The 20,462-nt window shown below is 38.0% G+C and overlaps 1 protein-coding gene across 1 annotated transcript; it reads left to right on the top strand.

Moving 5' to 3' along the window:
* Nucleotides 1-11,622: 11,622 nt before the first annotated feature.
* LOC311276782 (proteinase-activated receptor 1-like) lies at nucleotides 11,623-14,848 on the top strand. Its single transcript, XM_084386692.1, has 4 exons — nucleotides 11,623-11,827; nucleotides 12,454-12,531; nucleotides 12,902-13,024; nucleotides 13,199-14,848. Exons 1-4 carry the CDS (start codon nucleotides 11,764-11,766, stop codon nucleotides 14,347-14,349), a joined length of 1,416 nt encoding a protein of 471 aa, XP_084242818.1. The 5' UTR covers nucleotides 11,623-11,763; the 3' UTR covers nucleotides 14,350-14,848.
* Nucleotides 14,849-20,462: the final 5,614 nt, after the last annotated feature.

Below are 20,462 nucleotides of genomic sequence, written 5' to 3'. Positions count from 1 at the left end.
AGTCATTTTTTAGACACATTTAAACAATAAATACCGTTTTGTGACTCTTTAATGTGTCTGACAGATCGCTGTAGAGTCGAGGCTCAGTTATATCTTCGAAACCGCTTGTCCGATCGAGACGAAACCTCCGTCAGAAGTTTGGAAACATAGGTCGATAGCTATACGTCAATGCCCAAATGTGAAAATATTGATAGTAAGGGGTAGTAAAATTCAATCAAAGTCATGTGTCAGTCATTTTTTACGTGTTTTTTCAAATAAATCTCTATAACTCTGAAGTCAATTGAGATATTTTCACCAAAACTGACACACATATGTATGGGCTCACTCTGAGGACACGTAAAAAAAAAAAGTGGAACTGAGCCTCTTGGTGGCGCTATAATAGAACAAAACATGAAATTCCCATTGACTTCAATACAGTTTTGTGAAATAAAATGCTATTTTCACTCAAAACCTACTTTTTCGAATTCCTCCTACACCGTTTGTCCGATTTTCACCAAAATCGAATCATATTATCTCCAGACTGTGCCTTCTAAAACTTATGGATTTCGTGTCGATTGACGAAACCGTTTTCGTATAGCGCAGCAGCAAATTTGAGGCATGATGCTAAAAGCATTATTCAGGCTTTATCTCTGCAATGCCTTGACATATTGACACCAAACTTTGTATGTGTCATTGTCACTTCACTCTGACCACATCACATCAGTTTTGTAACTACGCCACCTATTGGTCGAAAGTGATAATCCATTAAATCGTATTTTGAATGACTTTTTATATGATTTTTCAGGCATTTTGCCTAAAATCCTCTTTAAATGTATTTAATTGCTCATTGTTGCAGTTGGTCTGACACCTTCAGCCATGTTGGCATATGCTGTCATCTGCTTGCGCTTGGCCCCGATAATTGCTGCTTGCAGCTATATTTATTATTATTATTCTTCTTCTTCTTCTTCTTCCGCCATGGGAGTCTATGGCAGCCCATAGAACCGCTTGCGGGAAAGTTATGAAATTTGGCACAATGATAGAGGACAGTCCAAAAAGTCACCATACCAAATTTGGTGTCTTAAAACCAATCCCTCTAGCGCCACCACCTGTCCAAAGTTTCACTTTTATTTTGCTAATAACTTTTGAAGCGTAAGGCCAATCAACAAAATTCTTTTTTCCTCTGATTCCTGAGCTCATGCTGATTCGATTGCACCCTATGACGTCATTTTCCGGCTTATAAATATGGCCGCCATTTTGAATGTGCTGAAAAAGCTACTTTTTCGAACTCGTCCTAGACGGTTTGTCCGATTTGCACGAAAATTGAACCAGATCATCTTCAGGCAGTGCTGACAAAAAGTTATGGAATTCAAATTGATTCGTCAAACCGTTTTCGATAAATGCTCGAACAAATTTTACGTAGCACCTGCAAAAACAGTCGTAAGGCTGTATCTCTGCAACGGTTTATCGTATTCAGACCAAACTTGGTACATGTCATCACAAGCATGACCTGAGGCTACATACTGCGTTTCGGCGCAGCGCCACCTACTGGTCCGGAGATATGAAAAATGGCTATTTTTGCTTATAACTTCTGAACAATTTGTCCAAAAATCATAAAATTGGTCTCGTTAGATTCAGGGCAACATGCCGAGTCGACTGATATCAAATTTTACCATATCGGCCATTTTGACTGTCGGCCATTTTGAATTTTGTGATAAAATGCTGTATTTTAAGAACGCATGAACGGATTGTTACGAAACTTGGTATGGGTCATCAGCACGATGTTCTGAAGGAGCGTGAGAAGTTTCGAAACAGCGCCACCTAGTGGTCAAAAGTTATAACGACATTTCCAAAAAGGCTAATAACTTTTGAATAAATCTGGCTACTGAAATGCCACTGGTCTTATTAGATTCCTTGGGTCAAGCCGAGAACATAGATACCAAGTTTACCTTATTTGGCCAAACTTCCTGTCCGCCATCTTGATTTTCATTCAAAACCTACTTTTTCAAACTCCTCCTAGACCGTTTGTCCGATTTTCACCAAAATCGAATCGTATCATCTCCAGACCGTGCCGACTAAAAGTTATGGATTTCGTGTGGATAGACCAAACCGTTTTCGTATAGCGCAGCAGCAAAGTTGAGGCATGATGCTAATAGCACTATTCAGGCTTTATCTCTGCAATCCCTTGAAATATTGACACCAAACTTTGTATGTGTCATTGTCACTTCACTCTGACCACATCACATCAGTTTTGTAACTGCGCCACCTATTGGTCGAAAGTGATAATGCATTAAATCATATTTTTATTGACTGTTTCTATGATTTTTCAGCCATTTCGTCTAAAATCCTCTTTAAATGTCTTTAATTGCTCATTGTTGCAGTTGGTCTGACACCTTCAGCCATGTTGGCATATCCTGTCATCTACTTGCGCTTGGCCCCGGTAATGGCTGCTTGCAGCTATATTTATTATTATTATTATTATTCTTCCTTCTTCCGACTGGGAGTCTATGGCAGCCAATAGAACCGATCGCGGGAAAGTTGTAATGATTTGACATTCTAATAGAGGACAGTCCCAACATTAAATACACCAATTTTGGTGTGTCTAAGTCTTTCCCTCTAGCGCCACCAACTGTCCAAAGTTGCACTCATGTTTATGCTAATAACTTTTGAACCACAAGGGCTAGAAACAAAATTCTTTTTTCATCTGATTCCTGAGCTCATGACGATTCGAATGCACCCTATGACGTCATTTTTCGTCATAAAATTTTTTCCGCTATTTCGAATTTTCCGAAAAACCTACTTTTTCGAACTCCTCCTAGGCCGTTGGTCCAATTTCCACGAAAATTTAATCAGATCATCTTCAGACCATGCCGAAAAAAAGTTATGGAATTCGTGTTGATTCATCAAACCGTTCTCGAATACCGCGCAAACAAATTTTACGTAGCGCTTGTGAAAACAGTCGTAGGGCTGTATCTCCGCAACGGTTTATCGTATTCAGACCAAACTTGGTACATCTCATCACAAGCATGACCTGAGGCAACATGCTGCGTTTCGGCGCAGTGCCACCTACTGGTCCGGAGATATGAAAAATGGCTATTTTTGCTTATAACTTCTGAATGGTTTGTCCAAAAATCATAAAAGTGGTCTCGTTAGATTCAGGGCGTCATGCTGAGTCGACTGATATCCAATTTTCCCCGATCAGCCATTTTGGCTGTCGGCCATTTTGAATTATGTGCTAAAATGCTGTATTTTATGAGCGCGTGAACGTATCGTTACAAAACTTGGAATGGATCATCAGCACGATGCCCTGAAGGAGCCTGAGAAGTTTCGAAACAGTGCCACCTAGTGGTGAATTTTTTTCACCAAATGCTTTCAAATGCTTATAACTTTGGGTGTGGTCGACTTATTTTCACGAGACTCATCTCATTAGAGTCCTGAATCGTTGCCGAGTCCCACGATACCAAACATGCTAGGTTTCGCCTTACGGTTTGTGTAGCGTTGTGATTTAGCGCTTAAAAAACATTTGGCTATATCTTCGAAACCGCTAGTCCGATCGAGACGAAACCACCGCCAGAAGTTTGGAAACATAGGTCGATAGCTATACGCCAATGCCCAAATGCGAAAATATTGATGTTTAGGGGTAGTAAATTCCAATCAAAGTCATGTGTCAGTCATTTTTTACGTGTTTTTTCATATAAATGTCTATAACTCCGAAGATAATTGAGATATTTTCACCAAAATCGACACACATATGTATGAGCTCACTCTGAGGACATGTAAAAAAAATGGTGGGACTCAGCCTCTTGGTGGCGCTATAATAGAACAAAACATGAAATTCCCATTGACTTCTATACAGTTTTGTGAAATAAAATGCTATACTAAACAAATGCATTGGTGTAATATTACGAAACTCATAATGTGCCATCAGCACCATCCCCTGAAGGGATCCAAAATATTTCGAGACAGTGCCACCTAGTGGTCAAAAGTTATAACAAAATTTACAAAACTGCTAATAACTTTTGAATAAGTTGGCCTATTGTAATGCAACTGGTCTTAATTGATTCCTTGGGTCAAGCCGAGAACATAGATACCAAGGTTTCCTTATTTGGCCTAGCTTCCTGTCCGCCATCTTGATTTTCAGTCAAAACCTACTTTTCGAACTCCTCCTAGACCGTTTGTCCGATTTTCACCAAAATCGAATCGTATCATCTCCAGACTGTGCTGACTAAAAGTTATGGATTTCGTGTCTATAGACAAAACCGTTTTCGTATAGCGTAGCAGCAAAGATGAGGCATGATGCTAAAAGCACTATTCAGGCTTTATCTCTGCAATGCCTTGACATATTGACACCAAACTTTGTATGTGTCATTGTCACTTCACTCTGACCACATCACATCAGTTTTGTAACTGCGCCACCTATTGGTCGAAAGTGATAATCCATTAAATCATATTTTGAATGACTTTTTATATGATTTTTCAGCCATTTCGCCTAAAATCCTCTTTAAATGTATTTAATTGCTCATTGTTGCAGATGGTCTGACACCTTCAGCCATGTTGGCATATCCTGTCATCTGCTTGCGCTTGGCCCCGATAATGGCTGCTTGCAGCTATATTTATAATTATTATTATTTATTTTTGTTTTTAAATTAAATGACGAACATGTAACAAAGGCACAACGGCTGCTACAGCCACATAGAGACGAGGCCACATTGAACAGAGCCGCTAAGCCACACAGAATAGATGACTAGATAGTCATTGAGGAGTGCTGGCTAGAATAATAACAGGATGAAGGAAATAAGATTGACACCACCACCAGTAGTTGCATAGTTTTTTACCTTATGGTTATTGTAGAGCTTGCTGGGCTTGAAGAATAGTTTTAGAATCTGGTCTTATATAAGACTTGAATGCAGAGGAAGACCATCTGCCCAGGATCTTGAAAGCTGAAGTAGAAATGCCACGTTCAGCTGCTGTAGTGGCTGCCCCAATCCTAAATGAATGACCATTATACTGGAGGGGAGATAACTGCAGCTTTTGAGGACAGAACTAGATGAGTCCTGAACCAGGATTTAGAGAGAGATGCTTCGTAGGTAGGAAAATGGGGAAAGTGATCTGAGAATCTAGAGCGGATTTTAGGAATGTAATCAGATGAGAAGGGACAAAATGTATTGCTAATTTTAGAAATTGTTGATATGATACCAGAAACTTGAGTCGGTTGGAGTGCTTAAGAAAGAGTAAAGAAATTAGGGGAGAAGGTGAATCAGAAAAAGGACCTAGGGCAAGATCGGAGTGTTAGATCTGAAGAAAATTCCCCTGGATGCATGAGCCATGAACATAGTTAAACATGGATACGATCTGAATATGAAAATAGGAAAAGTAACCAAGATGGATGGGAGGTAATAAAAGGGGGTTAAATGGATTTCGCTTTCCTGTAATGTTACTGTTAAAGCATAACCAACATCTGCAAAGTTACAATGCACAAGTTCAAGCATTGAAGATTTAATTTAAAGAGATCGCTTTTTAAGGACTACAACAATGCTGAGAGGGACTGTGCGGCATTCCTTTGGATTAGTGGCATCACAAACCATAAAGTTATATATTTAGCTCCCGGAATATGATTTATAGCATAACAAACAGAATGAGCTGTCAATACTAGAAGATAACTACGCATAAGCTACATGATACATCAACCAACCATCCGGAAATGGGGTATACATGTTGACGCTTCTTGAGTCTCTCCATCTTTGGCTGACTTGGTTTGAATATAATCTAAAAGTTTTGAAATGTCTGTGAGAGGTAATCAAAGCTGCAAAACGAGCTGTTGAACTCCAGCCCTGTTCCGGGAGCAGCAGCTCGACTGCATCCAAAGGGACGACAAAAACCATGCGCTTTACTCACCCTCAATGACAATTCCAGCATAGGATATGAAATGTATTTAGGACATTCCAAGCCAAACCCCTCACACACACCATGGGGACACAGGAGACCCACCACACATCAATTTTACTAATTGTAGATAAGGAAGGAACAACCGGCCGTGATCCGGATAAGAAATTAGGAATCTGAAAGAAAAGCGAAACAAAATCAATTCTGCAGAAATACAAGCTTTAAAGGTGTAGGGAGCCACATCTTCAGTGATATACTGTCTAGCTGGATTGAGCAGAGTGACTAATTTATTTGATCACAGTTAGAGGAGGGCAGGGTGATGGATAAGGGTTGCTGAAGGCAGAGCCGCCTGAAGACTACAGTGCGTAGCTATGCATTGCAGTGGTCAGGAATGTGCTTGCGGGACCTTAATCATGAAATTGGAGACTACTGATTGCCAGCTGAACGTCTCGGGAATAGCATGATCGTCTAACACGATCTGCCTTAGGAATGCAACCGAGCTTCGTTAGCACGTACAACATAAGTTTTGCCACCACTTCGAACCCAGAGATGTTAGCAGCCGCTATAAGATAATTCGATGAAGTGCGAATGAACGGAGTCTGAGCAGGCTTGGTAAATTATCTGACCTTTGGTATTCCAAATGTCCAAATCTGAATGGATATGCACCCTTCGACTATGGCCAGTGTTAACAGACGAGAAATAAATGCCCTGCCTTAAAGAGATACTTATACTAGAATTTTTTTTTTTTTTTTTTTTAAATCTTTTTTAACTCAGTGCAATACTTACCTGTAGTAAGGTGACTGCATACCGAAAAGATACCTCAATCACACTTGATATTCTGTTGTTGACTTTGAGCATAGAATCTTTCTCAGCTGGCAGCGTACACCTGACATTACTCTCAAGTTATATGAATGAAGTTATTCACGACCGAGAGATCACTGCCATGGCAACCAAGTGAGTCCCTTGAATAGAAAAATAGGTGAACATTTAAATCATACAGATAATTAAATCATACAGATAAGTAAATATAATGTCATTCGAGTCTTCTTGACTGACGTTCGTCTGGTGATTGGTTGAATTATATAGTCTACACTTATAACTGTTAGTTCTACTATGTTAGGCAAGTTTTGGCAAAGTCTGTGACCTTGACCCGAGCATCCTTAGTCTGCCTTTGTACATTTAATATCGAATCCTTATAATGTCTATATTTCTATGACACATATCGGTGGATTAAAGTAGTCGCCAAGAAAATTTGGGTTATGGCGGTTGTACCATAAATCTGTTAGTGAAGAACTTAAATGCAAGAATTAAAAGATCTTGATATGAAAAATCATATCATTGTAGGCCTATATGCAACAAGTCGAATTGATAGAGATATAGAGAATTATTAGCACTGTAAATTTATGATTTACTTCTTTTGTATTAAACACTCCTGCTACATACCCTACATATACCCTTCATAACCATGTCTACTACGGCATACGTATAACGTCCAACAAACAACTTGCTTCTGATATGGACATATATTTATATCACTTTCAAATTTTTACAAACCCTTTATAAATTTATAACTTATGTATTTATTTTTATTTTTAATTTAACAGTAGCTATTAATTGCTTTTGTTTTATGTTTGAATAATAGATAGTTATATTTACAGAAAATGAACGGAGATAAAATTCCCCCTTTATTGTTAAAGCGCAGCATTTAAGTCGAAATTTTACCGGCGGTCGGGAAGTGACTAGCAAACGTCTCCATGAAGGCCGAAGCAATAACGAATTCAGATAAGGGCGTAAACGAGTTGAATAGGTATGCTCCTTTATTGAAAGGCACGTCATAGTGAGCAGATGAGGAGCGCGAGCTGCAAATGGCATATACATAAAGCCAATTTGATAAAGTTGCTCTTAAGCTTGATATAGATTATTTTCAGCAACCCAGCTGTTAATATTTTGCAATTAACCATGAGAGCGTGGAATCAACAACGCTGAAATAGATTAGTAGCTACTGCGCTGTGGATATCATACGTGTCCACCAGTCCCTTCTTTTAAAAGCGTTACAGTATGTTGCGGTGCAGACTGTAGGCTATGTATTGGCAGTGTTTTTTTTTTATTTATTTTTTTTATTTTTTTTTTTTTATTAGAAAACTACCGTGTCTCCAGAGTCACAATTGAACTTTACCGCTGATGAAGGGAGCAGTAGAGTAGCAAATTAATATACTTACCTGAATGGAATTTAATCATAGTAGCCTAATAGGGATATAAACAGTGGCCGCGGGAAGCTATCCAACGTGAAAGCCTTGAAAATGGAACTTGAACTTGAAAACCCTGTTAGGAGATCGTCTCTCGTGAGATTTAAAGCCGCCACATTCTTGTTTCCTCTGCAAGCGTGGTGCATTCGCGCACCGCGAAAATGGCTGAGATCAAATCAACGATATGACTTGTGTTGTTATATGATTGGATTCGAACGCAAGTGAAGGAACGCCGGTGTCATACTGCGCATTGAATTGAAGCGTCAGCAACTGCTAACTGAATTGAAGCGTCAGCATCTGCGAACTAATCGTCGCTTCAGTATCTGCGAACTCAAACATGTGTAAGTACCGTGCTTTTATACAGTGAGCATAAGAATATGATTGGATAGAAGTGAAGGCAATAAGTGACGTAGTAATTGAGTCTTCCCAGCAGAACTTATGCTAAAGCTTTCATTTCAGGCATTATTCAGAGTAGCATAAGCCCGATAAGTGAGGTTTTAAAGGGAAAGGTTTTTATTTTTATTTTTATGAAGTTAAGTGCTCACGGAAGAGATGGGTTTTCAGCTGTCTTTTGAATGTTGTCAGGGATTCTGCATTCCGGATGAGGGTGGGGAGGGTGTTCCACCAGCATGGAACTGTGAATGAGAATGTTCTGGAAAGTGATTTTGTGGCTCTCTGTGATGGAACCACGAGACGTCGCTCGTTGACCGATCGTAGGCTTCTGGTAGGGATGTAGGCTCGTAGGAGCGAGTGAAAGTAGGAGGGAGCTGAGCCTGTGATAGATCTGTAAGCAAGCGTAATGCCTTGAACTTGATGCGAGCAGCGAGAGGTAGCCAGTGCAGAGAGATGAACAGAGGAGTGACGTGGGCCCTCTTGGGCTCGTTGAAGACAAGACGAGCTGCAGCATTCTGGATCATCTGTAGAGGTTTGGTTGCACATGCTGGATGTCCGGCCAGAAGAGCATTGCAGTAGTCAAGCCTAGAAATGACCAGGGCCCGGACGAGAAGTTGTGTTGCATGCTCAGTTAGGAAAGGCCTGATCTTCCTGATGTTGCGCAGACTTCTGCCGGAAGCTAGTTATTTTAGTCGATAAAGTTTTAAATATTATTATTTTATTATTTTTTACACGAACGCATCGCTTCACTTCACTTCAGAAGACCTTTACGCGTCAAGCACTCTAATCATGAATAGATGAGCTTTAATGGACTTCCAAAGTCAAACAGCCATTCACTCTCATTATCAAGCTTGGAAGAGCCAGGACATTTTTTTTATATAACTCAGATTGTATTCGTCTTAAAGAAAAATGTCATATACACCTAGAATGGCTTCAGGGTGAATAAATCATGGGCTAATTTTCATTTTTGGGTGAACTATCGCTTTAATTTGAACGTTTCCTCCCACAGCGCCCCCATTTCGCAAGTGACAACAGTCTACCATTTCTAACAATGGCAAAAGTTCGAGCAAAGCATGCAAATTTGTTCTGTCGTCGGCTGCACAGACGAGCACAGAACACTATTTGACCAAAAAAATTCACAGCTGTCTTATAAAGACCTCAGGGAAATGTGTCAACTTGTGTAAAAGTTAAACATGGCGGTACATGCAAGTCGATTAATCAATGTAACTCCACAACAACTACATAAATGTATCCAACCATTCAGAAACGTTCAGGTGCAGTCTAAAAGTTGTAACCTCTTCCTGAGTCTCTCCATAAGGCTGAACTCCGCTACTGGTCATTTCTGAGATTTTGGATGAGGGATTGGCGTGCTTTGTTATTGCCGGAGTATCCGAAGTTTGTGTGAAGGATTGGCCGTCTTCTGAACGGGGGCGGGGAGCAGCAGCTCATTTGCATTTAAAGGGACAAACACAAGCGTTTTTATTCCAGATGTTTTTGGAATATGTTAGCTGGTTTGTAGCTAGTCTATATCTTAAAGTTTGATAGAGATGGTCTACCGTCTACTGGGTCAGTGTTAGCATTAAACTGATGTTGTGATAGTCTGTTTTTGCCTATTGTGGCGTACTACATCAAGGTGAAATGGCTTCTTGAACAAGACAAAATGTAGGGCGAGACTTGATTTTGACCAAGGGGAATTGATTGTGGTTTGCTATTGGTGGATCTCATGTGAGTGACAGGTTCGCCCTCCCTAACGCCAGTAAACACTTCTTAAGAGAAGAGAAGAGTTGCTGCAAAAGGGAGGGAAAGTTATTTTGATTCAAGATTATGAGGGAGTAGGAATTTAACAAAAAATAATGATGTGCACGGATAAATCATTCACAATCAATACTGCAATATTGCAACAAAAAAGTGCATGAACTGTCTATTTAGATTTAATGCCGACTTAAAATTAATAGCGATATGAGTGAATCTCTGTAGATTGAGCCGCATTTAACAGTCAAAATGACCAGATTTCACCAGATGTAAAACCCTAACCTCTCAGCATTTCAGCAACGTTAAAAAAACTGTTAAAAAAAAGCAAGGTTACTGGAATGAAACATGAATAGACTCTAATACCCTGTTCACATTCCTTTTCCTTCCCAGCACTGCCTTTCCGTACAAACCGGAAACAGCCATTGAGCATATGTGTGTGTCTGTTATCTTACCCAGTCGGAGGTCGAGAGTCTCACATGAATAAGCGAATATCCTTTTCTTCTATAACATTCTGGTATTTTTAATTCGTGTCTATAGAGCAGCATAAACAAAATCAAATGTGATCATATGATCATGCAGAATCAGAATGCACTTTATTCACCAAGTGTGCACAAGCACTCAAGGAATCTGGTTTCCAGGAGCTTAAGGTACTTACATAACACAATTGAGAAGAGAGAAAGAATGAAGTATGTGGAATTAAAGAAAAAACAACAACATAATATACATCTAGAAAAATTAAATGAGTAGGAAAAAAAAGAATAGATGGTATAGAAGGCCTATGTACAGATGTACATAGTAAAGGAATAGTTCACTTAAAAATGAAAATTCTGTCATCATTTACTCACTCTCAAGTTGTTTCAGACCAGTATGAATTTCTTTCTTCTGCTGAACACGTAATGACGGTTGATGAACCCCATTGACCTCCATAGGAAAAAAAAATACTATGCCAAGATTCATCAGGCTCAAATTGTGAGTGAAGGACTATTTGTACAGATGAATTGACTCCTCTGAGTCCAGACCTTAAATTCATTGAAAGTCTTTGGGATGTGCTGGAGGAGACTTTACAAGATACAAGATCTTGACCAAAAATGTATGTACCTCTTGATGGAAATACATGTTGTGATGTTATTTTCATTAAGAGGTGCTCCAATTTTTAGTATAACTATAAATATGTGTATTTGAGTTATTGGTGTAAGCGTCTGTTTGTCTGTCTGTCTATGTTGAACTGTAAAGTGTAAGTGACAGCCAACATTCCCAGGGGCGCTGTGGGACAGTCAGACACACTGTGTGGGTTTTATAAAAACAGCCATATGGGACGTAGGGTCCGTGATGTCACCACATTGTAACGCACATCCTCGCTCGAGCCACATAACTGTTCAGACGGAGACTGAAGACTTCACGCGCGAGTTTGATTCTCAAAGCAACATTTCCTTTCTTCAGTTTGAAGAGCTTGTTTTTTTTTTCGTACTGAAATTCCCTTTTTGTTCTAGAAACGGACAATACTTCACACATCATGGAAATCCAAACCATCTTGTTTTTAATTCTGAATGCGCACACATGCACTGCCATCTTTAACGGTAAGTTCAATAAGTTCAAGAAAATGAGCTTATGATTTTCAAAAGCGACGACTTTTTGTATATTTTTGCTGGTGTGTATATAGGCTATACTTTATAACGTTTCGGTTAATTCAAAAAGAGTGATACTAGATGAAAACAGAATACTATTTGAAATAACGGTTTAAAAACACCCCGAATGTATGGCCAGTCCATAATGGGGCTATTTTTAGATATTAAAATAAATGAATAAATAAATGAAGCTGTGAAAGCAAAGTGCCAGCATTAGCCTACTCCAGGCTCTTGAGAAAACTTTAAGGTGAACAAAATAAGAGAAAGTGCCGGACTATGTATTTTTTTTACAAAGACTATCTTAGACCAGCTAAAATCATCTATAAATGTTTCAAAACACCAGTATCAAGCAACAGGATTTTATAACTTGTCATTTAAATTTATACTCAAACTTAATCCTTACAGGCGCATCGCCAAATAGAGAAGCTGTTCACAGAATTCCTAGGAGGCGTCCTGAGTTTGTTTTGGCTGGGAGAAATTTCAGTTTTTATTGAGATCTCAGATGTGGTCGTTTTCCTGTATTTGTCTAGTAGTGTTATATAATTTTTGTCTTTTTCTTTTTGTATGTTTGATTACAGTCAGTGCTGAATACAGTTTAGCTGATACTGCAGTAACTGTTAATACAGTTTATCCACCGGATCATGAGAAACCCAGAGGTATAGTATCAATAGATCCTCTAAATACTGTCTATACTTTTGACCTAAGAGCAGCCGGACAAGACCAGTCTTAAGAAATAACTGTTTGCCCTTACAACTCTGAATCGGCATAAATAAAGTATTAGTATATTATTATTTCTATAGGCTACTCACTGCTTTTTACACTGGGCAGAATTTTTTGTTTTTCAAAGAAAATTTGTATTGAACTTTAATATTTCCACAATAGGCTGAACAAGGCTGCTCTTAGAGCAGAGAGCTCTATAAAGAAAATGGCTGTTTGCATTTAGCTAGGACTTATCAAATTATATAACTTATCATTTATTTGTCTAGCAGCGAGAGCTGTCACTGATGGTTCTGTGTTTGGTTACAGCCCCATCTGGACGCAGTTTTGCTGTTAATCGTGTCTTTATAGCCCAAACCGATGAACCGATTGACTTCAATATGGATGAGACATTACCCAACTCTTCCTCGCCTTCAAATAAAACCCGTGAAGGTACAAAATCCTCATAGACAGACTGCCAACAACACTTTTACAATGAAGGAAATGGCCTTGTGTTTGTTTTGACTGATTCTTTAGTTTAACATCTTCATTAAAACCTCTTAGTCATGTTCAGTTGTCTACTGATGTTATAAGAGATGTCACTGATGGTGTTGTTTTTGGTTACAGAGTACGTTTTTTTAAGTTTTGCACCAGTGTCTCGGTCTAACTATAAAGGTGTACATCCATGTAACAACACTGATCTGAATGCTTCAAAATGCAACCGGACCACATTCCTGGAGATATTCGGCGTCTCAGACAAGGCTCTTCTCGTCCTCAAAGGCTTGATGGTCACACGCGTCATGCCCTCGTTCTACATCTTCATCATCCTCATTAGCTTGCCCCTGAACGCTTTGGCTTTGGTGACGTTCACCTGTAGGATTCGAGTGAAGAAACCAGCTGTGATCTACATGTCTAACCTGGCGTGTGTGGACCTGCTCTTCACCCTGCTGCTGCCTCTGAAGATCCACTACCAGCTGAACGCTTCAGATTGGGTGTTCGGTGAGGTGGCGTGTCGTGTGCTCAGTGCTGCTTACTACTGCTACATGTACTGCTCCATACTGCTGATGATGTGCATGAGTGTGGACAGACTGCTGGCTGTGGCGCTTCCCGTCGCCTCTCTAACCTGGAGGAGTGCAAGGAAAGCCACGTGTGTATGTGTGCTGGTCTGGCTGCTGGCGCTCGCTGGTACGGTGCCACTTCTCTCAATGACACAAACGGTCAAGATTAGGGATGTGGGCGTCACTTGCCACGATGTGCTTTTCTATGATGACCCTACAGATCAGCTATACATGTACCTGTTCTCCATCCTCTCCTGCCTCTACTACTTTGTGCCACTCATTGTCACTTTAGTGAGCTACTTTATCATAATATATGTGCTCAGTGGCAAGTCTAATCGATTAGCAAAACTATCATCACTCGCAGAAAAACGAAGGAAAGCTGTGATTATGGTTATCACTGTGCTGATGGAGTTTGTGATGTGTTTCGCTCCAACCAATGGCATCCTGTTGTACCACTGTGTTCGTTTAGCTACTGGAGGAAACAGTGGAGAGGCAGATTCATCATATGCTGCTTACCTGTTGGCTGTGTGTTTTGGGAGCGCAAGTGTTTTCCTGGACCCTCTTCTGTTCTACTACGGCTCGTCTCAGTGCAGAGACCAGATCAGATCTGTGTTTTGGTGGAGAAGAGCAAAAAATAAACTGTCAAAAACAAACACTCAGACAGGATCCTCTTTCGTGAGTTGTAAGTATAGTCAGGCTAGTGTTAGTGTAAAGACTTGAATCATTCTGAAAATTGTTTTAACTTTTTGTTTCAACAACTGTATACTTTTTTATACTGTTGCTCATTGTGCCACTGACAGAAAACTGAATCCGAAACAGTCTCTTTCTGGCCACAAATCCTGATTCATGATAAAGCATTATCCATTCCCCTTCCGGTGTTAAAAATCCAGCGCTGCTGTTGAAAAATTGACCCAGCTTTATCACATCATCAAGGGACTCCATTTCCTGTTTGTGACTGAGTGTGTTTAAGAAGCATGGTGATAGTGAAAGCATTTTATACATTGCCATATTAGGATCACATCTCTTGAGAATATGATTAGATTTCAGACTGCAAAATTAGAAAACAAGCTTCCACAATTCACCCCAAAATAAAAATGTTGTTTACTCACCCTCAAGTCATTCTAAACTTAATTCTAAAATGAATTTCTTTGCTCTGTTGAACACAAAAGAAGATATTTGAAAGAATATCTGAAACCATTTTTTTTTTTTTTTTTTTTTTTCATGGAAGTCAATGGGTTACATAACCGTTTGGTTACAGACATTCTTCAAAATATCAATTTTTTTTGTGTTCAACAGAACAAAGTGTTTAGAACAACTTGAGGGTGCGTAAATGATGATAATCTTCATTTTTGGGTGAACTGTAAGTCTAAAACAGGACAGAACATTGAATCGCAGCACTTTCAACAAATAGGTTATATTTGAAACATTTATTTGATACTTTTACATCTATTTGATTGCAAGGAAATTAATATACTTGTACATTTGAAATTAATATATAATAAAACAGATCATATTTAAGTTCATCTTTTAATATTTTGTCAACATTTTCTGAAAGTTAAGCACCTACTTCACCTAAATCAAAAAAGTTTCATACACACACACACACACTTACAATATAGGGGCTAGTTGTCAAACAAGCTTATTTAATTTTTTTAAATATTATTTTCTCAATTTTTTTTATTCTGTTCTCAAAACTGTCAAGTTAATGAACTATTGCGTGGAGTAATTTTTGGAGTAAAAGATGTAAAAACTTGCAGTATGGTCTCCCCTATGTCATATTGTATTACTGAAGCACGTATATAATGTAGGCTACTTTTCTCAGTTCCTTCATTTTTTCTGTTGCATTATATTTATCTCTTGTACAGATAAGCATAACTTCCCTATTCCATTGAGATAACTATACTCAGATCTGAATGTTATTTTACCGTGCTAATAAACTACTGTATTTCAAAAAAAAATTAATAAGAATATAATTGTGTTGACACTGTCCCTCTGTTTCTTAATGAAACTAATGTCATCCATGAAATCATTCTTTCTTAAATCAAAATATTTGCCTAACGAGTAAAAAAATGTGTATCACTCTTTATCTGATGGGATTAAAAACGGTAATATTATTATCAGAAACCTGTGAAATGTATGGATGGAGTGTATTTCTTGTTCTTCACATGGAGGCTCACAGAGGAAGTAAAAAAAAAAAAAAAAAAAAATCCATTAGATGGCAATATCCAGACCTTTATCCAGTGTGGCCTGTTGTTAACTCACACAAACAGACATGTGAAAACATAAGGTTTAATATCGACACTCTCTATAAATAATATTTTTATCGATTATGATATACCCTGCAATTTCCAATAATGTGATTAAAGCTGGTAAGCCTATCATCCAATATTATTATCTGAAGCTAATATTATATTGATGTTATTCCTTTCACAGAAGCTGTGCTTATTTCTCTAGATGGCGATATTAAAACACATATAGCCTATCCAACAACTTTGTGCTACAATGTGATGAGGGCTATCTAACTATAGTGGTCACTGAAACGTCAAGGTATATTGAAAAAGAATGACTTTATCATATTTCATATGTTAAAAAACAGCCTTCTTCCACATCAGAAACATCGCTATAAAGCTACAGAACATCCCTTTACAGAACGCAAATATATTTTCCATATATGAATGATTAATATATTAAATGGTTTAACAGTAAATTTGAAAATATACAGAATAATATATTGTGCTACACTACACAAAAATTTCTAACCCTCCCAAATCAAAAATTTCAAGTGACCGATAACATCTAAATTTTTCAGTTGGCCCAAATGAAATTCTGTAAATTATAAAATTAAATTTACAGAATTTCACTTGGGCCAAATGAAAAATTTAGATGTTATCGGTCACTTGAAATTTTTGATTTGGGAGGGTTAGAAATTTTTTACAGTGTAATATATTACAACATATTGAATAATAGATAAGGAACTGCCGCTTTTCATATATTGAAAAATATGTGACAAATATATTTATTAAAATATAGATGCATATGATATCAGATATGGTACTGCATGTGTAATTTATGGCAGATATATTTACTCATGCAACATAAACACACTTAAAAATTTAGTGTAATATTATTTCTTTTTTTTTGTAAATAATTTACATCTTAAATGTAACATTTGTTAAGCTAGTTGACAATAGCACAAGCACATCTGCATATATTAAAGTATTTAACCACAATATTGTTGATTAGAAGTGCACAACCATTACTTTTAAAATATAATAAGTCTTAATGGTATTATTAAGCCAATCAAACAAACCACAGGCTCTACTCTTCAGCACAATGGTAACCCCCAAAACACAGGCATACCAGGAAACCTTTTAAATTAAAAAAATATAATAATATAGCATTAAACACTAACAGATCTCCCCCTATATTAATATTGAGCAAAACACATTAAATAACGCTTTATTTTAACATTTGATTTGATTTGATCCTTTAACAGTCAGAAACCAAGCTTGCTGGGAACTAGAAATCTGTTGTAACTCATTCCGTGAATGTGTGTGTGTGAACATAAATTCACATTTATATGGGAACATGTATGTGACGATGTCATAAGTTACCCCTGATTGCTGTGTATGACCTGTGTTTGTTTGGTTTATATTTTTTGCATAAATGTTTGTTTGTTTCTGATTGTTTGGTTAAATATGAGTTTGGTGACTTTAGGTGCACATTAGACAAATGACAAAAGACATCAAGAGTTTTTTTTCTTTATTTAGAATTTACATCAACTATATTAGTTTATACCCCCATTTTCAAAAATTAGCATCTGGGTTCACGGCTGCAGCATGGTTTCCGGGGGTGGGGTTTAAGAGGAAGTGTGGTCTTCCTGTTCCTCATTTTATGTCATCCCAAATATTTCTGGGTAGTTTAGGCATAGTCCATTTCCTAGAGTGAACAGGGGGGTCATTGTTTCATTGTTTTATTGTTTATTTTGATATTATGTAGAAATGTGTTGTTTATTATTTGTATTTCTTTCCTTGTAAAATTTATGTTAATGTATTTTGAATGTTATTTTCATTTAAGTTTATGTATTATGTATGTGTACATATTATTTCAATTCCCTAAAAATATGAAATGGTTGAACCTTTCAGTATAAAATCATTTATTTTGCTTAATTTATGTTATATTCATTAGCCATACATGGTCAATGCATATATTGCAGTATTTTGAAAAATATAAGCATTATATTTTGCAGTATATTCCCATATATTTTTGTTCTGTAAGGGATGCTATATCTAACCAAAACTGTTTCTGATGCAGAAAAGCTATATGCATTCATGACCAGACTAGATTACTGTAATGCATTAGTTACAATTACAATAATTAATTACTGTAATGCATTAGTTGATTCTCCCGCATCCTCAATAAACAAGCAACAATTAGTCCAAAATGAAGCAATTTGGTTGTACCTAGAATATCCAAGTCCACTAAACTGGAAGGAAAGTGTTTTCTCATCTAAACCCTGGAGCCTTCTTGAGAAAGTTCGGGTCTCAGACTCATTCTCTCAGTTCAAATCTAGATTAAAGACATCTCTTTAGCCATGTATTCATATAATGCAACTCATAACCTTGTATTTCAGTTATATCAGATGATTATCTTTGCTTAATTTGATTTAAGCAGCTTATAATTATTTTTCATTTGCTTTTCTGTTTTATCTCAAGATGGCCATTCTGAGGTAACTAGAGAGTATTGCCCTGTCTAAATACCCACACTTGTGACAGAGCGTGCACACGACAGGAAGTAAGTGCACAAGATCCAATGTCTTAAAAATGCCAAAGTGCTGTGCCCTTAATACACACTAAACCCACACTATCTATGTTCGGGAAATGTGCCCTGAAATCACAGGATGTCGAGGAAAACATTCCACTGTAAATTAAATTAATTAGAAATTACATATAATTTGGAAGTAAAACATATTGGCCCTCATTTATCAATCTTGCGTAGAAACGGGCGTATATATTGGCGTAAGATTATGCTTACACTCTTCTCATCGCCTGATTTATGAAGCTGTGCGTACCTTTGAAATTCTGGTGTACGCAATACCTGCCCTTGATAAATGCCGCGGCTGAAATCGATCGTCATTAGAATAACACGCCCCTATATATTCAAGTCTCCGCTTCCCCCACGCCCTCATTTTACGCCATGGACACACGGAAGACGGCAAAGAAGAGAAACTTCTTTGAGAAAGAGAAAGCGAAACCAGGGAAGTGGAAAGAAACAAAATTGATTTCTAGATTTTTATTATTAATGATGACGCTTATTGTTATTTAGAAGAAGAATGTCGTTATTATTATTATTTGTATTATTATTATTATTTTAAATAAGAAGAATGGCATTTTTATTATTTTGTCAGTCTTAATTATTTTTTTGGTCATTGAAAGCCTTTCATTACTAAACCCAGTCCGTGCACACCTGCCGGGCCTAACCCTGGCCTAACCATCGTTTCAAAGAATAGTACAACGGCGAGCTCGTCGAGTAACGCCTCGTCCGTTTAGGGAGGTGCGCACGCAGTCTGCGGAGACTCGCGCTGCGGAGCCAGGCGAAAGTATAAACAAGGCTTGAAACGTCAGGTAAAGCGCACAGGCTCGCAACTTAAGGAATACATATGCCTACAATTCAAATGCTTTGGTAAATTCACACAAATTAAACATTGAAGTCCATGTTGCACAAAAATAAACACTGAAGTTTATGTTGTTGTTTTTTTTACAGTGGGTCATAATATATTATATCTTTTAGTTTGTCAGTGCGTTTTGTGGTGTTAGGAATTGTTTTTCTGCGCATTCCCGCATTCAAAACGTGCGTACACCACCTCCTGAGCTGGCGTAGGATTTGAGCGTGCCGTACGCCAACGTCCATATTGATAAATCTCAAAGTCACCGTGGTTTTGGGTGTACGCCAGGTGTACGCTGGAAATTTGGTGTACGCACTTTTGATAAATGAGGGCCAATGTGTTTCACCTGATGAGTAGGGTATATGTATTTTGTACAACATTTGGAACTGCTTCTTATCACTTAATTAGAAGCGCCACAATTTTTTAATTGTGTCTTCTAGTTACATAGGGATTACTGAACAGGCATTTAGAAGTGGGAATACTGAATAGACATTTAGAAGTTTATTTTAAAATGCAAAAATGAAAATATAAAACAAGCTCTTTAAACACTTGCATTTTTTTTAAATCGGGTTATCAAAAGTTACACACACCTGCTGTCTTCAGTTCAGTGCTGCGTTCCAGTCCAGTGTGTTTGGGTTGTTTAAAAAATAATAATAATTGCATTAATATATCATATAGTTGTTTGTTGTGGTGGTGATTAGATGAGATATGTGGGGATGTCACAATCGTACTGCATTGTGGAACATATAGGTGCCTGAAGTGTACATATGAAGTAGACTCGCTCCCTCAAAATCGAGGGAACGAGGGTCTGTCCATATAAACTTCCCTCGCCCACTTCACGAGTGCAACGCACTTCAAAATGGCGGCAGGGATTCCCCCAAGGGGAAGTGCTTAGGGAAGTTCGCAAGTGCGTGTCTAAAAGTGGACTGGAACGCAGCACTGGTCTACTTGAACACTTGGGCCAGCTACAGGAAATATACGTCATTCAAGTAGACACGTGGTCAAGTGCAAAGACCGCAAGTGTGAGTATTTGGACAGGGCAGAAGTCAGCTCCAGTTTGGATCCAGCTTCTTATGAAGACTTTAAATGCCCAACACATGTGAGATGATTACAACTCCTGTGAGAACTTGATACAAATGCTGAATCAAAATGCATCAATATAAATTTT

The sequence above is a fragment of the Rutilus rutilus genome (genome assembly GCF_951802725.1).
Source record: "Rutilus rutilus genome assembly, chromosome: 18".
Taxonomy (NCBI): Eukaryota; Metazoa; Chordata; class Actinopteri; order Cypriniformes; family Leuciscidae; genus Rutilus; species Rutilus rutilus.
Note: the sequence above shows the minus strand (reverse complement) of the source record. Positions and strands in the feature narration are given on the sequence as shown.